The 18,699-nt window shown below is 40.7% G+C and overlaps 1 protein-coding gene across 2 annotated transcripts in view; it reads left to right on the forward strand.

Annotated features, from left to right (window-relative positions):
* ptpn11b (protein tyrosine phosphatase non-receptor type 11b) overlaps window positions 1–18,699 on the forward strand; it is a gene marked incomplete at its 5' end in the record, with an annotated part of 43,978 nt that overhangs the window by 4,269 nt on the left and 21,010 nt on the right. The window contains one exon of one of the 2 annotated variants that reach the window (XM_083920686.1): window positions 12,470–12,592. In XM_083920686.1, coding sequence (XP_083776812.1) covers window positions 12,470–12,592 — 123 coding nt within the window. Of the gene's footprint in view, window positions 1–12,455; window positions 12,593–18,699 lie in introns of those variants that run through there. The other variant, XM_083920687.1, reaches the window with a different exon arrangement.

Below are 18,699 nucleotides of genomic sequence, written 5' to 3' on the forward strand. Positions count from 1 at the left end.
TTTGACCAGCTGAGAACAGTGAGTCAGTTTTGTCGATAAGCCGACAGGAAAACAACAGCCCATGTGGAGGAATAAGATAGCACTGCCAACATTTCCAGGAGACCAACGGCTAGTTTTTTCCAGATACGTGTTTTGCACTTTATTCAGACACAAAACAATGTCGTTAGATTATGGGAGACAAAACATTACAATGTTGTCAGGGATGCATGCTCACGATCTATAAATAATACTTAATGCTTGTCTAGTTAAGGGTAGAGTGCCAGAAAGTTAAAAAACACATGCTTCTGTATTCCAGGTGTATGTCAAATAGTTTATGTTTAACAGAACTACAACGTACACCACACTTGCATTGAGCTGCGTAAATCCAATCTCAGCTTTGGTCAGGTTAATAGTGCCACACCTACCGTTGTTTCTGGGTCTTGGCTGATAACTGGCTTTGAATATTAAAATCATCTCACTTCAGTGACAAGTGCACTTTTCTCTCTCCGTGTTCGGCTGGTGAAAAGAGGAACAGCGCACATTGCCCACTAACTAATGATTTCCATTTAAATTCCCTCTGTTGAAGCTTATGTAAACAGGCAAGTTTGTCACACAAAGAGGTACTTTGCCTAAAATTGTATCCGTTGCATGATATTTCTCTCCATCACAGGTGTGTCAACACGTGGTCCAAATGTGTAAAATCAGCAAACTTTCAGACTGAGTTCATGATTATCGCAATTAATACATTTTTGATTTTTATTTTCTATGAATAAAGTTATCCTGCAGACGGTTGGACACAGAAACTAGTGGCAAATATGTGTTGCAACATACGAAAATCCTTTTAATATAATGTATTTAGTCTTGACTGGCAGCATCTATATCAACACTATCCTTCTTTACTGATGACTTGAAATGCAGAATAACTAATTCAGTCTTTGTATTTGTTATTTCCAGTGTGGAGATCTTAAACTCGAACTACATTCAGCATGCCCGTAGTAAAATGAGTTGCAGAAAAGCTTCGCAAAGTATCATCATACATTTACTTTCAATAATAATATTGTGATGATTAGTAACATTTTCCTGTGATGGATGGGACCTGGGACTAAACTGAACCACATCTACAGTATAATGTGCTGCCCTGGAGAAAGGGACACCTCTCTTGAAAGCTTTTTGAGAGGAAAGAGAGCATATGAAACATTAGACATTCAAAAATTCAAATATGGCTTATGAGTGAGAAACATAAGATTCATTTTAATCATACTGTATTTCAGCCATTTATTTAATCCAAATTGAAAAAGGGGATTATTCCATTATTTTAATCTTTTACACCCCGATAAATTTTGCGCACAACGAAATTTGCAAAAAAGTGTCTCTTTGTTTTAGCACTTTCAGCAGTTTATAGAAGCATTAACTAGTTTCTGCTTAGCACAAAGTTTGATTTCCATGTTGTATGTTGAAAAAGGTTGGATGTGTCTGTGAAAAACATAGTAGTTATTTATTAACCACTAATGCCCAGAGCCACTTTTACTCTGTACTGTTTACTCCATATAAATACAAAAAGCCACAAGCTATGGAGTCCTTTTTTTTGTTGTTGCATGATTAAAGAACTGCCTCACTAGCCTGAAAGCTTTATAGCATTTGTCATATCACCGCTAGCATTTCTGTTAATCATTTAGTCCGCTCCTGGTGGGTTACATACATGCAAGTGATGAAAACAAACTGCATACACGTGCACACTCATTGCTTTAGTTAGCCATTTAGCCAGTTCTGCTAAGCTGACTGTCTGGTGCTACACAGAGAAGTGAAGCATCCAGCGATTTGGGGGGGGGGGGGGGGGGGCTGCACTTCATGTAAATAACCCGGATCATCAGCTGGGCTAAAAATATCTGCGCCATCACCAAAATCCACACCCCGGGCTTGTCTGAGACCAATATAGCCCCAGCAAAGGCTTTCATGCTGCGCTGTGGCTACTAAGTATATCACCTTTTTGTCAGCAGGCCTAGACAGGCAAGCTTTAAATAGCCGACCGGAGCTATATTGAACTCGAGACATTATGTAAGAGGATAGAGTGGTGGCTGGATGCACACTGGGCCTGTTTCCCCTCAACAAGCCCAAGGCCTAACCTGCAGCTCCTCGCTGCCTCTGTCGTTCCACACTAGATCAGTGTGTTGTCTTCTTTCCTGTCAATGTCTTGTCAGATAACAGGCTGCAAGGGACTATTTGAAATCACATTCTCTTTGTCTTGTCTTGTCTTCTCTCTCTCTCTCTCTCTCTCTCTCTCTCTCTCTCTCTCTCTCTCTCTCTCTCTCTCTCTCTCTCTCTCTCTCTCTCTCTCTCTCTCTCTCTCTCTCTCTCTTACTCCCTCTCTCTTTCTCTCACTCTCTTCTTTTCTCTCTCACTGCCCAAGGCCAGATGAAGGGAAATGGGGCGTCTGGTGGTTGTCAAAGGGAATCCTATTCTTTGAAAGCCCTGAGTCACTCCTGCTCCTGCAGTCATGATCTGAGGAGGGGAGGGAGGGAGGGAGATAATATGGACACACATTTATAAGAAGAGCATGCTGTTCAGTCTGTTAAAGACTTTTAAACTTGACAGGGTCTCAAATGTTCTGTACTACACAGAGATTATAGTTAAATTAAATGGCTACTCTTAACTTTGGATGCATCAGTCGTATCACCCAATAGGGGTGATGCCATAAGAGTTTGGATCTGTGCATCTGTGCAGTGCTATTGTAATGCTGTGGCAGATTATTTAGTATTTAAATATTCACATTATGCTAAGTTTGATTACTTTGGCAATCCAAAAATGTAATTTTTTTTTATTTTTCATTATTTGGCCTCTGGTCTGTTTATTATTAATGAGGTTAAGTACAGCACAAAGGGGCAATCCAAACTGATTAAGGACCTGTTAAACACACCTGGCAGGTTCATATATGTAGGCCTAATTCATATGAATCCAACAATTCCTCAAAAGTGAGAGTGAAAATAATTTAACTGACTGAAAAGTAATTATATAGTAGTAGGGTCTGGAGGGTTAATGGTACACTTAGAGCCATATGTGGGGTATGACAGGATAATCAACAAATGGCAGTTTACAATAATTTTTTATAACACTTTTTCTCTTACTCGAAAAATGAAAGCAATTTTACGATATACCCAATAATAGGGTTATTGAAAATAAGGCAGCAGCAGTGGTAGTATGCTTCATATTTACTGCAGTTGGTTAATATGACACTCGAACATTTGCAAGTCTGTGAGCACATCACTTGTTTTTCGCTTGTTCCCAATAACCAGGACTTTTTCACTCTGGCTGAGTGATGGCCAAAAAGTTAATCATTAAGCGCAGAAACACACACTGGAAGAGAAAGGGCAAATACATTTTGTCCTGCGCTTTGACAACGCAGGCACCCGGATCACAAAATAATAGTTCATTGCATATCTCAAAAAGACTTCCGAGAAATGTATCGAGAGCCTTTCAGCCTGGACTGCATAAGTGACATTTGGGGAAAATGAGTTTCATAATTGAAAATAAAATGTCTTGTTTGATCTACTGCCTTGTACGAAAAGAGCCATGCTGGAATCCGAGCCCAAATCAAATTGTTCAACAAAAAGTTTTATGTTCTTCACAGAGGACGTATTTCACCAAACTGTAAAAGACACAGGCTTCCTTCTAGCAGTTTAGATACATGGTTTGGGCACAAACTGATGGCGTGGCTTTAGCAATGGTAATGTCGGTCTGTTCGTCGGTTGGTCAGTCTACCGACCAGACTGACAATATAGGATGGACTGCTATGAACACATACTGTTCATTCGCGGTCCCCAGAAGATTAATCATGATGACTTTGGTGACCTCCTGACTGATATGATTTAAGCGCACAGGCAGATTCCGGATGGCCTCAGAGCCGTTCCGCACATCACTTTTCCCCACATTCAGCTAAAATCAAATGTGAAAAACTGGATGAAATCAAACTGTGCTCATCCTTTCAGACAGATGCAAAATCCAGAGGTCATTGTAGGGTTGTTTGACATCACCCTGCAATCTAATCCTGCCATGCTTTTGTTCCCTGCATTTATTTTCTAACTCATCTGCAGGCCGTAAAACTAATAGCCTAATGGCATAGTGCTGAATTGGCTGGATTGGTGGGTTTAGCTTGGCGAGGGCTAACTATAATCCAGTGTAACTACGCCATGCATGATTAGGTGTAATCTCCAGGCACGGGCAACACAGCTGTTGCATTTAGCCTCCGACAAGATAACCGGGACCTTGTAGCTGGCCTGTTCTGGTCTGTGTTACAGCCAGAGAAAACTCTGTTAGTTTTAGGATCACAGAGTGGGCTTTGGAGCTTAGCCATCAGACAGCTGTTTACCTCTTAGGGTGAGATGGGGAGAGAAGGTGAGTCTGAGGGAGGAGAGCGGACATGGTTTGACCGGTCTGCGAGTGCCTGTCATATTCGTCTAAGGTAGGAAAGGAGGAAATGCAGGGGACGACTGATAGCACTGACGGGTGCTGGTATCAGGCCTGCTCACGCCCGTCCAAATCCCAGATTAAAAGGTCTCCGCCCCCTCGCTCTCCCTCATGCACTCTCTCTCTCTCTTTAACACTCTTACAAAGCACCCCCCCACCACCACTTCTCCGTCATTTCTCCCACTGTCTCACTCTCATCCAACCCAGTAACACTTTTATAAGCACCCCCCACCCCCACCCTCCGCCTTTCGTCTCTATATCTCCCTCGCTCCCTCCCGCCCTCTCTTGTGTAACAGTGCCCAGTGCTGGATTACTGAACTCTGAGGCTGCTAAAGCAAGGGGCTGTGGCAGCCTTCGTCCAGAATGGTGAGGTAGGGCAGAAACAATCCCATTCAACTTCAGCATATTTTCTGATTTTGGACCACCCTCACGCCTTTTTTTTTGAATAGCTCCTCCTTTTCCCTGAAACAAATCCTTTAATTCTGCTGTAGTTTGCTTCATTTAATGCACAGAATCCAATGCAGAAGAATAAATGAATGTGAACTCTCGAGAGCATGTGGAGACCTGGCTGTGCAGAAGTGTGAGTGCATATATACAGTTTTTCATTCCTGTGCATTGATGTGTGTGTGTGTGTGTGTGTGTTGCTGTAAAGGTGGACGCTTTAAGTATGCTTGGTGGCTAGGATGTACGTACGTTCTAGTTGTAAGGGAGGCTGAAAGAGTTGTGCGTGTGCGTGCCAAGACACTCAAGCTGCCCCCTGCTTTCTGCTGTCTTTAAAACCTGACAAGGTGAGCAGTTTTGCAGCAGTCGCTGCTGTTGTGTGTTTGGAGCAGTGGTCCAGTGTTAGCGCCTGATTCCAGCCCCATTGTTTTGAAAGTTTGACGAGTGACAGCAGCACTGTGATGAGGGATTAGATATGGATTATTGACATACGGCATTTTTTGCCCCACTGTTATTATTTTTCCGTATGAATCCGTGTAGGATTAAAAACAGTACCAAGAATAATCTGTCCACCAGCTGACAGCCGTGACTTGACAATGGCCTCTCGGTACAGTAACCTAAATGAGGCCAGTTTGAGTTGCACTGTAATAAAAAGGGCTTTGACGAGTAAAAGATAAAACAAATAAAATAAAACAAACATAACAGTACTAGTATTAAAAGCCACTGTGGGCTGTTAGCATGCTGTAAGATTCCATATTAGTATGTTGCAGATACATGTTTGGGATTCACTGATGCCAAAACTATCCGGCCAATATTGACTCATACAACCATATATATTTATATACAGTATATATAGTATATATATATACATATCTATATATGGGATGTTAATAAAAAACAACCTTGTTATTGTGCAGCCCTGCTATGGATTCACTTTAATTCTATACTCTTTCTTTACGTCCCTTTGAGTCATTGAGCCTCCCTGCTAGACCTCCAGAGATATTTCTAATGCCACAGGGGGGGGCCTTGGCCAACTCCCCTTCTGCTCTTACATGTTTTAAGGACTAATCCCCTTGTAATCGGTTAGTATTTATTATTTGTATAGTTCCTGCTATAATCTGCTCTCTGGGCTCGTGGAATGAGAGAAAGCGCAGCAGATCGCCCCCCCTGTGAGGGTAAATAAGGGGGGTCAGGTGCAGTCTGGGTCAGATGTCTGGTCTGTTGTGGTGTGTCTGTCGTGAGCTGTTCCAGTCCAGTTAAGACTCTGTTCATACAGGCCGGACTGATATTTGTACCCAAGATCAAGCAGAATTCTGTGGAATTGTGATTGTATTGTGCTGGGAAACGACCAGCACAATACAGTCACCTTTTTTCACAAGAATCGGAGAATCGGAGGCAGATCGTCTTCTCAATAAAACATCTTTTATGCAACGTCTCGGGTCTTTTGGCCAATCAGAATCACGATAAAGGCATCGTCTTTTTTGCGGTAATACGACTTTGAAGTAACTTTTGCTGCCAATATATATATATATATAAAATATTCCATTTTAACTAACTTAACCTGCTAAAGTAACGTTAACTTGACAAGTCAGTTCCTAAGCAAATAACTTTATTGAAGAATATTTAATTATATTTACACAGGATTATACATTTTATATTGAATGCATTACATTGTCAACCAAAAATACAAATAGGAAATAAATCGCTATAATGTGCAGTGTCAGTCACTGCTGGCCGTTTAAATGAAGTATAAATAGAAAAATGTAAGTAAAAGCTTAATAGTAATGTATGTTCAGTATCAGTCAACTGCTTAACATGTAAATGAAAAATAGCTATATGACCCCATTTCATTGCATTGTCATCTGCATTATATGTTATATATTATCTATCTATATATATATATATATATATATATATATATATATTGGCTCATCTGAAAACATATACGCTGATCAACAGATAATGATATGTATGTGATAGTCCAATATCGGCCGATAATTTCCGCTGACCAGTGACGGTCCGGCTCTCCTGCGTTGGTCTAAGTTCTTGTATCATGTATCATTCCCTCCTGTACAAACCCCATCACACATTTAGCATCATTACTCATTCTCCTTCAGTGTCTGGCTTCACCTGTCTCTTCTTTCACTCTTCTCGTGTTTCCTCTCATGTCATAGTCAAAAATCTATTTAATCCAAAACGGTGACACTTCATTGGTAAAAACATACTAGTCTGAAATTTACACCACCTTCCAAAAGGTGATTTTTGTAAATGTCACTCACAGTTCATTTGATTTGAATCGTTAAGTCCTTCTGACAAAGGGGAACTCAAACAGATGACAATACGAATGCCAGGATTAGATCTCCAGTGATTATATTTAGGTTCTTGTGGTTTTATGAGTTATTGAAGAAATTAATAGAAAGCATCATAACATGAACTGAGATTCAGGCCTTTGCCCCAGCAGTGACCACAACAGTGTTCTGTTTTGTATTGGCCGCTCTGAAGTGACACAAGATCTGCTGAGCTGACACATGAGTGTTATTTTTATCTTACTGTCATGGGTTTGTGTCATACAGTGTACAAAAACAGAAATCTAAATGCTCGCCCACTGTTGAAGCTCCCAGATATTATCTCTTCAGCATGAGCTCCATGAAGGCGCTCTTGTGTGACCATCTGCCTGCTCTCTGCTGGGTTATATTAATCAATAATAAGCCTTTGTAATGTGTCGGGGGCGGTGGTGAAAGGCTATGATTTAGGATGTGAAATGCATGATTTCCATGAATCATTTGGTCTATATGTCACTCTCAAAAGACTCTGTTTTCCCATTCTTGTTGAATCACTGACATTTACAAGCATTTTTCTTTACTAAGAAAAAGTCCAGGGCTGCAACTAAAGGTTATTTTGGTATTATAATAATCAGGGGAGTCATTTTTCTACTCATCTATCACTTACTGTTTTTTCTTATTTCCATTACTCAGAACAAATAATAGAAAATACAGGAAGTGTTGTTCAGGTAAATGCTTGTAAATTGGAGATGGAGGTAGGATGGATAATACCCCTAAATGTCTGCATTATAACTGCCTATGATGAACTGATGAACAGTGTTTGAACCCATGCGGCTTGAAAAAAACAAACACATTTTTCTTTTGTATATATTAGTTTTTCTTGTTTATGTAAGTAACAACATTGCATTATTTTAAAGGGATAGTTTGGCTTTTTGAACTGTGGTTGTATGAGGTGCTTATCCAGTGTGTTGCCTACAGTAGATGGTGGTTTGCACGGTGCCAGTCTGCAGAAGCAGATACCAGTACGGACATGAAAGCTAAGCAATGTGCTGCTGTGGTGTGGTGTGGTGTGGTGTGGTGGTTAGCACTGTCACCTCACAGTGAGAGCGTTCCTGGTTCAAATCCCGGCTGGGGCCCTTCTGTGTGGAGTTTGCATGTTCTCCCTGTGTCTGCGTGGGTTCTCTCTGGGTTCTCCGGCTTCCTTCCCACAGTCTAAAGACATGTATGTGTTAGGTTAATTGATAACTCTAAGTTGCCCATTGGTGTGAATGGTTGTTTGTCTCTATGTGCCCTGCAAAAGACTGGCGTCCTATCCAGGGTGTACCCCGCCTCACGCCCGATGTCAGCTGGGATCGGCTCCAGCGCCCCACGACCCCGATAGGGACAAGCGGTTGAAGATGAATGAATGAATGAATGAATGTTATAATAAACAGTTTTTTGAAATCATTACCTCAGGTAATATGACGATATTAGATCGTGAAGGATCAGAACGTGTTGACGATCTGCCAAATCAGAGAGATCGTAGTATCATCTATAGGGAACATCCTATCCACTGTTCTATGCTCTGCACAGACGCGTCAGGGGTTTCTTTTTGCAGCCAAATTACACTATTGGCTAGTCCTTTTCATTTGTTCAGAAAGGTTCTTGGGTCTAAATGCTTTGTTATATATTTTCTCTTTTAGGGCTATGTTTTTACATAGGGAAATACTTCACACTTCACTTCAAGATTTTTTTTGGTAGTTTTTCAAATCTTTATTATATAGGACAGTCGGGAAATGGGGTGAAAGAGAGAGGGCAACCAATTGTCAGATCTGATAAGCTGAAGCCAGCAAATATAAATGACTGATCAATCCCATCATTAATTCATTTTCTCTCAATTGAGATTTATAAATTACTGGAACTGTTTAATCACATACTCCATGAGCTACTGCTGATTACTCCTGGGATATACTATATAAAATAACTTAATCGCCCAACAGTGTTATAATTTGTTTTTATATGTATTTTTGCAGTTATGAAAACCCCTTTGTAGCAAAGTGCATAGGCAATACACCACTGACTGTATGCATCTGTCAGTTTCCTCAAACCCCCTTCCTTGACACACAAATGGGGCCCTGGATGGCTAATGGTGTGCTGGATTAGCCAGCAATGGTACACAGTAGTTAGGGAGGTTTAACCCAATGATCCCTGCTTAAGCATGAGCTTTAAATCCACACAGCTGACATACAGCCATTCACTGGGACACTGCTGCTGTACCTACTCACTGCCTCTTCTTAAACAACACTCCAGCATGCTAGCTCTAGTGCCTGTGTGTAGATGTGCTGGGTTTATGTCTTAAGGCCATTGGTGAATAGTGAATATGTTTTGGATAAGTAGCAGTATCAAACACTCCAGTAACCCCCTGTCTAGACCACAAGCTTGTCAGACGCTTTTTCAACTCTAATGTCTCACGCAACACTCTCGATACTCGATACACTCTCATTTGAATCTATGCGGCTGTCTGCACCAGCTCCGTGTAAGCTCCTATCTCAGCTGCGTCTCACACACGTGAATGCAACTTATTTTACCCCGTCATTATGCGAGTAAATTCAAAGTGGAAGCCCAATAAAACACTTCTATATTTCTAAAATGTTACTATATACAGTATTTTAGGGAATTATGATATGAATTATTAAACTTTTATCATATTACCATTATTTCCTATTATCCTAAATAATGACTGGCATGTTTTGTCCTTTATGGCAGCTCCACTCTTTGAAATGCTCGAACCAGATAGAACTGGTATAGACACAGTCGCTCCAGTGCAGCGTGAATGCGTCGACACACGAGTGGACTGCTAACGTGACCTTTGCGGTCTAGACGAGGCGTAAGAATGCACAATCCAGATAATCGGTCACCATACCTGAGAAGTGGATGGGATAAATATTAACCTGTTTTACAGCAGAGGAAGTAACATGCAGTCATTAGCGTTGGCTTTGCAGTACTGTAAACCCGAGTGTAATTCCCGTTCAAACCAGGACAACGTGTGGTGAAATTCAAAGAAAGAAGTAGACCAACATAATACACCACCAGTCATGATTACAGAGGCTGTTTTAACCGTCTGTGAATAAATGCGCATAAATGTGATGGGATATAACTTTCAGCAGTAACGGTTTCTTTCAATTCAGCCCCAGCCGTAAGACCAGGAGCTGAGACATCACTAAGTCATCTTAGCTGTCCCTTCTTTGTACACTCCATCTTGAAAGCTAGTGCAAGTCTCAGCACTAGCTCTTTCCGGTGCACTGCCTGAACTTAACGTTCAGAGGCCAATTAAAGGCTTCTTTAGGGTTTCTCAGCAGGAGCCTGTTAATTAGATTGGATTAGAAAACTTACAACACAACAATACACAACAAATTCACAGGTCAACAAATAAATAACACAATAAAGAGCCATTGAGTTATGATTAACAGCCGAAATGTGCTATATCTAGAAACCTGGTCGAAAAGTGTTTATTAAAAGTGTGACCGCTTTTAAGTCGCTTATAGGGGGATGGTTGGGGTTAGGTTATGCGTGAAACGCGGTGCCGAGGTGCATCGTATTAAAACACTTTAAAAACCTCCTTAAAAAGACCTGAGTAGGTTGTTAAAAGGTTATGATAAAGGTTAAAAAGAGATTTGGGGTACCACCGGACAGGACATTTAGCCGGAGATAAATTTGATTTTTCAAATACCCTCCTTCCTGAAAAATTACTCCCTCGGTGTGTCAGACATCATGAGGTGCCATTCTATCATCTCATTTAAAAGATGATTAAAATCAATAAGATGTTAGGTACTTTATGAAAACTGTAAATCATATATATACCCAAGAGAAAGGGTTAGAAACGTGCTTAGAAGGGTTAGTGTAACGCTGTTAAAAACACCGTAATGGATGGCCTGCAAACAGTGTTAGAAATAAGGGGGTAAAGGGCAAAAATGTCCCGAAAAATCTCAGAATGACCCTAAAAAACGTGATCGAGGGGCAAAAACTGTCCCAAAGAGAATGAAAATAAAAATATATGTATACTGTATATTTACCAGTTTAGGCCGATATCCTAATCCTACATTAAGCCATCATTTTATTTGCATCCATTTCATTTAATTTTCTATTTCCATATTCACACACTCAAACAAGTAATTTATCTGGCTCATTTTACATTCACCAGCGACTTTATGCACTAATTACTTATTTTTTGTGCCACCAACATTTTGTAAATGTCACGATTTTGCCTCCAAAATCTTTTTTTAAATTTCCTACACTGCCTTCAAATAACAGAACAGCTTTTAATTGGGCCCTCGTTCTCTTTTCAACAGTGACCTCTAGTGAGTCTGGGGTCAGGCCCGTCACTGAGCCAGCCTTTCTTTCATCTTATTGATCCCGTTTATATCACTCAGAGTGATGCGATATCAAAGGATCTAGGCTTCGTCAAGAAGAATAGTCTTGACTCAGCCTTAATTTACTGACAGACTGAACCATTTCTGTCTGCTGACCCTTAATTATCACTGGGGAGAGCTCCTTCTTCTTTTTTCTGAAATCAATAATTAACTCTTTGGTCTTCCCCAAAATTGAATTAAAAAAAAAACTGCATCCCTTCAGCTGATAAATGATTAAACCTCTTTTGTAGGCGAGGTTGTTGCCTTGGTTAAGTAGACCAACTAGGACAGTATCGATTATGCCTATAATTAGCGGTGAATAAAACATTGAATAAAAGCAACATTTAACAGTCCTTCAACTGTTCAATGTCTATTCTTGTAAATGGCCCAGAGATGTATAAAAATGGACAGACTTCCTATAGTGTTGTTGGCCCATATCAGCGTGAACAACCTCAAACTGAAGCTCAAAGGCGGCACCGAAACCTTATTATCAGATTTTCAGTTCAGATTCAATGGACTGGAGTCAAAAGCCAAACAGGAAGTGAAGGTCAGAAAGCCTGTTGTTATCAATCTTACTGTACGTTTCCACACTGTATTGAAGCCCGTTATAAACTACACAAATGAGACATGACACATTTCATCTGTCATGACTGCTGCATCTTATATGTTAAAAAACACCCCTACAGGTCTGTACAGAAATAGCACCATGAAATGTAGAGCCGAGTGGTTAAAGCTAAAACACTGCAGGCCCATATAAAACGGCCATTTCTTACTTTAACAGACTCTTGTGTCTGAAGGTGAAATTTACAAGATTTGTGAAACTGAAATAAAATAAAATACATAACATTACGTTAACATGGACACCTGGATCACTTTGACGTTTAACAGGTCACTCTTTTGTCTCATGTTGCTCTTCAGGTGGTTCCACCCCAACATCACCGGATTCGAGGCAGAGCAGCTCCTGTTGACTCGGGGCGTCCACGGCAGTTTCCTGGCCCGGCCCAGCAAGAGCAATCCGGGGGATTTTACCCTCTCCGTCAGGTAAGGCTTCACCTCCACTCCCTCGCTCCCATTTCATGTTGTTGTTGTTTTTCACCATCAGCCTCACTATGTATCAAACTTACTATTCCCACTGGTTCAAAGTTCAGCACCAGGAACAAACAAAGCTCTGGTGCTGCCGTTGCAAGAGGCTGGAAGGGTGATTAGAGAGGCAAGTGGTCCATTGTGAAATTTTATATTTTAGTCACTTTGCTAGTCTTCCAATCCACCTCAAGTCCAACTGTATAAGCCTACATGCCTGAATGACCAAAAGATTTCAACAAACAAAACTCAGGAGTAGCCCAATCCCCCTAAATACTTATGTGACTGTGGGTTTAGTCTGTTTTCAGTGTGTGTGTTTTCAGTGAGGAGTGACTGCGTGTTTTCCTAAAATGGGAAGTTGTGACTCTGAAATTTCTACCTGAGGCTGTTCTTAGCAAGTGATGTAACATTTTGTGGGTAAATAGATGGCATTTGAACAGAAGCTGTTTTGTGTGAGTGTTTCTAGGAACATGTTAGATAACAACAGATTTGAAAACATATGATTTAGTAATAGTATGACACACGTTGGCCAGAAAATCCTAATTTTTTGCAGCAGGGTGGCGCCGAGGTGAGGCGGACAACTGTGAAACATGTCACATCATACGCCATATTTCTCTCCATCTCTTTAACTGCGAACCCTGTTGTGTGCTTGCAGATAATGTAAAATGTATGATAAACAGGACTCAGCACTACATGCTGTGGTGATTACAGAGGGCAGGAAACAAACTGAGATAAAAGAAGAGGGAGTTTGTGGAGTGGCTCTTCGTTGGTAGCGGAAGCTTTTAAGAGATACATCAGTCGGGCTAAGCGCCTGGAAGAAAGCCCAAAGGCATTTGTTACTCTGTGACTGTAGCTGTGGCTGGCATGGGCAGGGAGAGGCTGTGTGTCAGTGTGTGTCTGTGTGAAAGAAACAGAGACACAAAGAGGAAAAGGAAACAGTGAAGTTAGACAGGCAGCTGCTAGCTTTTAAATAATGTTAAAGAGTGAGGGACCTGTTCAGGCTTTGACCTTCACTGCCTGTGGTTGGTGTGTGTGTGTGTGTGTGTGTGTGTGTGTGTGTGTGTGTGTGTGTGTGTGTGTGTGTGTGTGTGTGTGTGTGTGTGTGTGTGTGTGTGTGTGTGTGTGTGTGTGTGTGTGTGTGTGTGTGTGTGTGTGTGTGTGTGTGTGTGTGTGTGTGTGTGTGTGTGTGTGTGTGTGTGTGTGTGTGTGTGTGTGTGTGTGTGTGTGTGTGTGTGTGTGTGTGTGTGTGTCTGCGCGTGTATGTGTTGTAGAGTGTCGTAAATCACACACACCACAGGAAGGTTGGTGGGGTGAGTTGTAGCCACAATTTGTGGTCTTGACAGATTTGAACACACACACACACACACACACACACACACACAAACACACACACACACACAGGTCAAGTGGCTAGTGTGGCGAAACTGGCTGCCAGAGATTGTGCGTCACATTGAGGAAAGCACGCTTCATAATATACAGAGACTGTTTCTTTCCGACAGACTAAAAACAATCCTCCAATCTTCTTATAAATGAAACGTTGAGTTCATAAGTAATAAAATGCACCATTGCTCAAGGCAGTACACGCTACTAAAACTCTTATGACCAGTAGCTCTTTGTGGCTAATATCTAAAGTTAGTGAACTTTAGATAGATATTGTTGTTAGAATTACTGAGTCACTTTACCAACTGTGGGACCATTCTGTGCTATCGCCGCATTAATCAATATTCTGTTGTTGTCAATTTTTCTGGCGGCTGTTACGCAAAATACTTACACATTTTCCAAGTTTCGGCTCTCTTTTTTTTTTTTAATCACTAGCTAGCGTTATGTGCCTTTTGAATTAAGTAAGACAATCTGAATGTGAGGTCACAAGATCACATACAGGGAACATTTAGCTAGTGTTGTGGTTATTATGTGCAAAAAGTAAAGTAAAGTATGAAGTGTGACGAACCATAAATCTTTGATAATAACAAAGCCTATACAACCAAAACATTATATTTATGCATTAACCTTTAAGTTCCTGCCTTTTTAGTGATAACTGTAAGCATAGATAAATATTTCAAAAAGTTATCTGTGACTTTTAAACAAACCGCCAACATCCATTAGCCCCTCCTATTATAAAAACAACAACAACTTATATGTCCTGCCACAATATCCTGTTACTCAGGAAATGTAGTCGACTACAGGGGCAAAACTTAACTCAACTTGCAGCTACTTTCAGCTTCGATTATAGACCATATGTACCAACAGGTTTTACAGCTCCAGTCCACCTCCTTTAGTGCAAAATAAAAACATCTAGAAAATGTAAAAATATAGGTGATAAAAGTGTATAAATACTATATTAATTCATGCTATTTTGAATCTAATGATCACAGGCTTTTGAGACTTTTTACTGATTGTACTGCACCAAATAAAATCTGCAAAGTGTAGAAAGTATTGCAATATACTGAAGATAATTGCTTAATTATCCTGGATCTACAGAAGCTTTTCTTAGTTAGCATGCCGTGCTACCTAACTCAGTCTGTTACACACACACACGCACGCACACACACACACACACACACACACACGCACACACACACACACACGCAATATCTTATCAGAGCAGACGAGAGGCTAATTAGCCATGTTTCATCTTACCCAGGCCATTATGAGTGTGATAGTCAGTGATCTCTCTCTCTCTCTCTCTCTCTCTCTCTCTCTCTCTCTCTCTCTCTCTCTCTCTCTCTCTCTCTCTCTCTCTCTCTCTCTCTCTCTCTCTCCCTGTCGTATCTTTCTTTCTCTCTCTCTCTCTCTCTCTCTCTCTCTCTCCCTGTCGTATCTTTCTCTCTCTCTCTCTCTCTCTGTCTTATCTTTCTCTCTCTGCCTCTCCTCTTCTTATCTCCGCCACCTCTCTTCTTCTCCGGTCAACGAGGTGAACAGAGGAGGGAGGGGTCGGACAGAGCTGCTGCTGAAAAGCGTCTGAAAACTGAAGTCTAAAGTCTGAGAGGCTAATTAGAGCTTTTTGAGGTGGAAATGGAACCAAATCGTAGTTTTATAAACTCAAAAAGGGAGAAAAAAAAGAAAGTCTGAAGCAGAAAGTTTGGTAATAATGTACTGTATATCCAAGTTCAACTCCTTAAGGAGAGAAGTCTGGTCAAGTTTGCTCACTTTTCATGCTCTTTATTTACGCGAGAGACTCTGAGGAGGAATTTTGAGGGCAACCTTAAGAAAGAATTTTGCAGTGCAGTTTACCATAGTTCACCATCTCTGTATTATACAATTACCTTGTAGTTTAGTTTGATATGTTGCCACTGCAGCCAGGCTATTTAATGTAGGTTGACCCAGTGGAGTAAAAAAACATATAACTATCATTATTGTGAATGTCAATCTATGAATGAACTATTTTTCGACACACTCGTATAATAGTGGCTTAAGTTGTGCTCAGATCTTCATGTCAAGGACAAAGACAACAACCACGGCTATATAGCACACATATGTTTATGTCAGCGTTTCTACTTTGGCCTGTATGTATCATATACAATACGCAAAACCCAAACAGTTGAAATACTAGAACAAGATAACTGTATCCATTTAGATGTAGCCTTTAAGTTGTTGCTAGCTTCTGTCAGGCAGTGAAAAAAGTGAATTGAAGACCCTGCCTCACCCTGGTATGTTTTAAGATCATTCAATCTTCTTTTTTTTTATCATACTGCTTAGGGAAGACTTTAAAGAAAGCAATCCATCACATATCACATTAGATCTTGCATAAAGCCAACAGCCACAACTAATCAGACCTGTTTGAATCCATCCTGAGTGATCAGATCACAAGTGGACAGCTCAAAGTGCAGGTGTGAATGACCCTGCAGGTGTGAGGACATGCTGAGATCGGATCGCTCAAACCACAATCGGAGATGGTCTGGGCCGCATGTGGCCACATTCTTTCAGCAGTGTGTACACACGTGTCCTAGCCCATGTTGAAGGACAACCTACTCGACTGTAAGCAGAAATACGTAACCCATTCACTGGCTTTGTCCACTACGTCTAAGTTTCGGTAGTTCTACTTAGGTTTGTACAATATACCTGAATTCATTAATATGTAGGATATAACTACAGAAATTTCTGTACTTTCTTTGCAACGTCTGCATTGTTTTTTTAGAAGCACATTAAAAACAACATGATCAACATTTAATTTCCTATACATTCTTCCCAAGAAAATCCATCCTTCAGAAGTGAACCTAGTGAACTGAGGAAATAGAAGAAGCATGTACTGTAGTACAAAAATATGTCTTACCAGATTGATTGGTTGTAGTCGTGATTTTTCCACATCCTATTCCGACAAGCTCTTAAAACACAGAAGACACTGACTTGCCACCAAAGGATTTGAACATGCCTCCATTAGGATTTTAGTTCAAAACTGGGCATCTGTAGCGATGCAAAAGGGGATTTAAAATAGAGGCCAAAACTTTATCACCCTCAATTTGATAAGTGGAGTGGATGTGGTAAAAGGGATCCCACTGGGGTTCCAGGCTGTATTGAGTGAAAGATATTTCTTGGAATAGCTTCAGGGCAAAGTGAGCAATAATTCATATATTCTAGGTTTTTATGTGCATATTTATGTGCATTTTCCAGTAGTCTGTGTTTGTGTGTGTGCATGCGTGTGTAATGGTAAATGGACTTGTACTTATAAAGTGCCTTTCTTGTCTTCTGACTACTCAAGGCGCTTTCACACTACTTGTCACATTCACCCATTCACACAGACATTCACACTGATGGCAGTTGATCTACATACCATCCAATCTAACCATTCACACCACATTCACCCATGCGCAGCACGAGGAGCAATTCGGGGTTCAGTGTCTTGCCCAAGGACAGGTCGACATGCGGACTAGGGCAGCTGGGGATCGACCCGCCAATCTCTCAAATGGAGGACGAACCACTCTTCCACTGAGTCGGTGTGTGTGTGTGTGTGTGTGTGTGTGTACTTTATCTTATCAGAAAGTTTGGTCATACGGATCAGGCTTCAATGTCCTGGCTAGAATGTGGAGACGTTTTCAACACGTAATCCTGGATACAGATGTGATCTGTTTGGTGCTGGCTGTTAAGATACAGCAGGACAATGCTACGTTCACACAGAGAGGCGCTGTGAAGAACTATGTGACATTATGCACGCTTGTGCCTCTGATCAGTCAGCCCTATCAATGCAGATCAGTCCCTAGGACACCCAAGCCAAAGACAAACTTATCTCGCTTATATCTTCTGCATTTGTTTTCCCTGTAAAGTAGGATACCATTGTATATTCATGCTGTGTGTGTACCCTGGCTTTCTTCTTTTTTGCTGAAGGTTAATCTTATTTAAAGATTTCTTGTACCTAAAGAAATTAGATCCTGGTTTTATGTGATGTTGTGATTCATAGATTCCTGTTATCAGGGCATCTGACTACTGTGAGCCAATGTTATACATATAATAATAAAACAGTGTTATTTTACATACTTCTCTGCAGCTGAGATAATCATACATGATGTTGCTGTACTGTACACGTACTGTGTACATACAGTACACACTGATTTGAAAATACAGAACTTCAATCATTAAGGAGGAACAACTTTGTACTTCTCATAATAGTATATTGTGACAATTTGATGGTACATCCTCAACTGTGAAAGGTATGAGGATCCAAACATTGTCAATAAAATGAGAACAAGTGATAGACAGTGTGCAGGATTCTTTGATCTTCCTCCTATATCAAACTTTCTGGTGTGCAAGAACTTTGTCATGATGTTTTTGGTTTGTGTCCTCAGCCAGTAAATCTCCTACATGAATTACGTTACCACCCATATTTTCAAGGTGAAATTGTGTGTCATGAATAGGATTAAATGGCACGTAAATCAAGGGAAACCCTGTCTCGTTTTAATTAAATGCGTGATAATGACTTGTAAACATCCACACCAATACGCGGAAGATGAGAGCCTGAATTAGAATAACAGAGCCGTGCTTAAATCAGACTATAAAGGTAAGTTCAGAAGACCCCAAAACACAATTTGTGGTGCTGTAAAAGATTTTGAATGCATGAATTAATGCACATTGGCAGG

Source organism: Echiichthys vipera, assembly GCF_963691815.1.
Source record: "Echiichthys vipera genome assembly, chromosome: 9".
In the NCBI taxonomy this organism is placed as follows: domain Eukaryota; kingdom Metazoa; phylum Chordata; class Actinopteri; order Perciformes; family Trachinidae; genus Echiichthys; species Echiichthys vipera.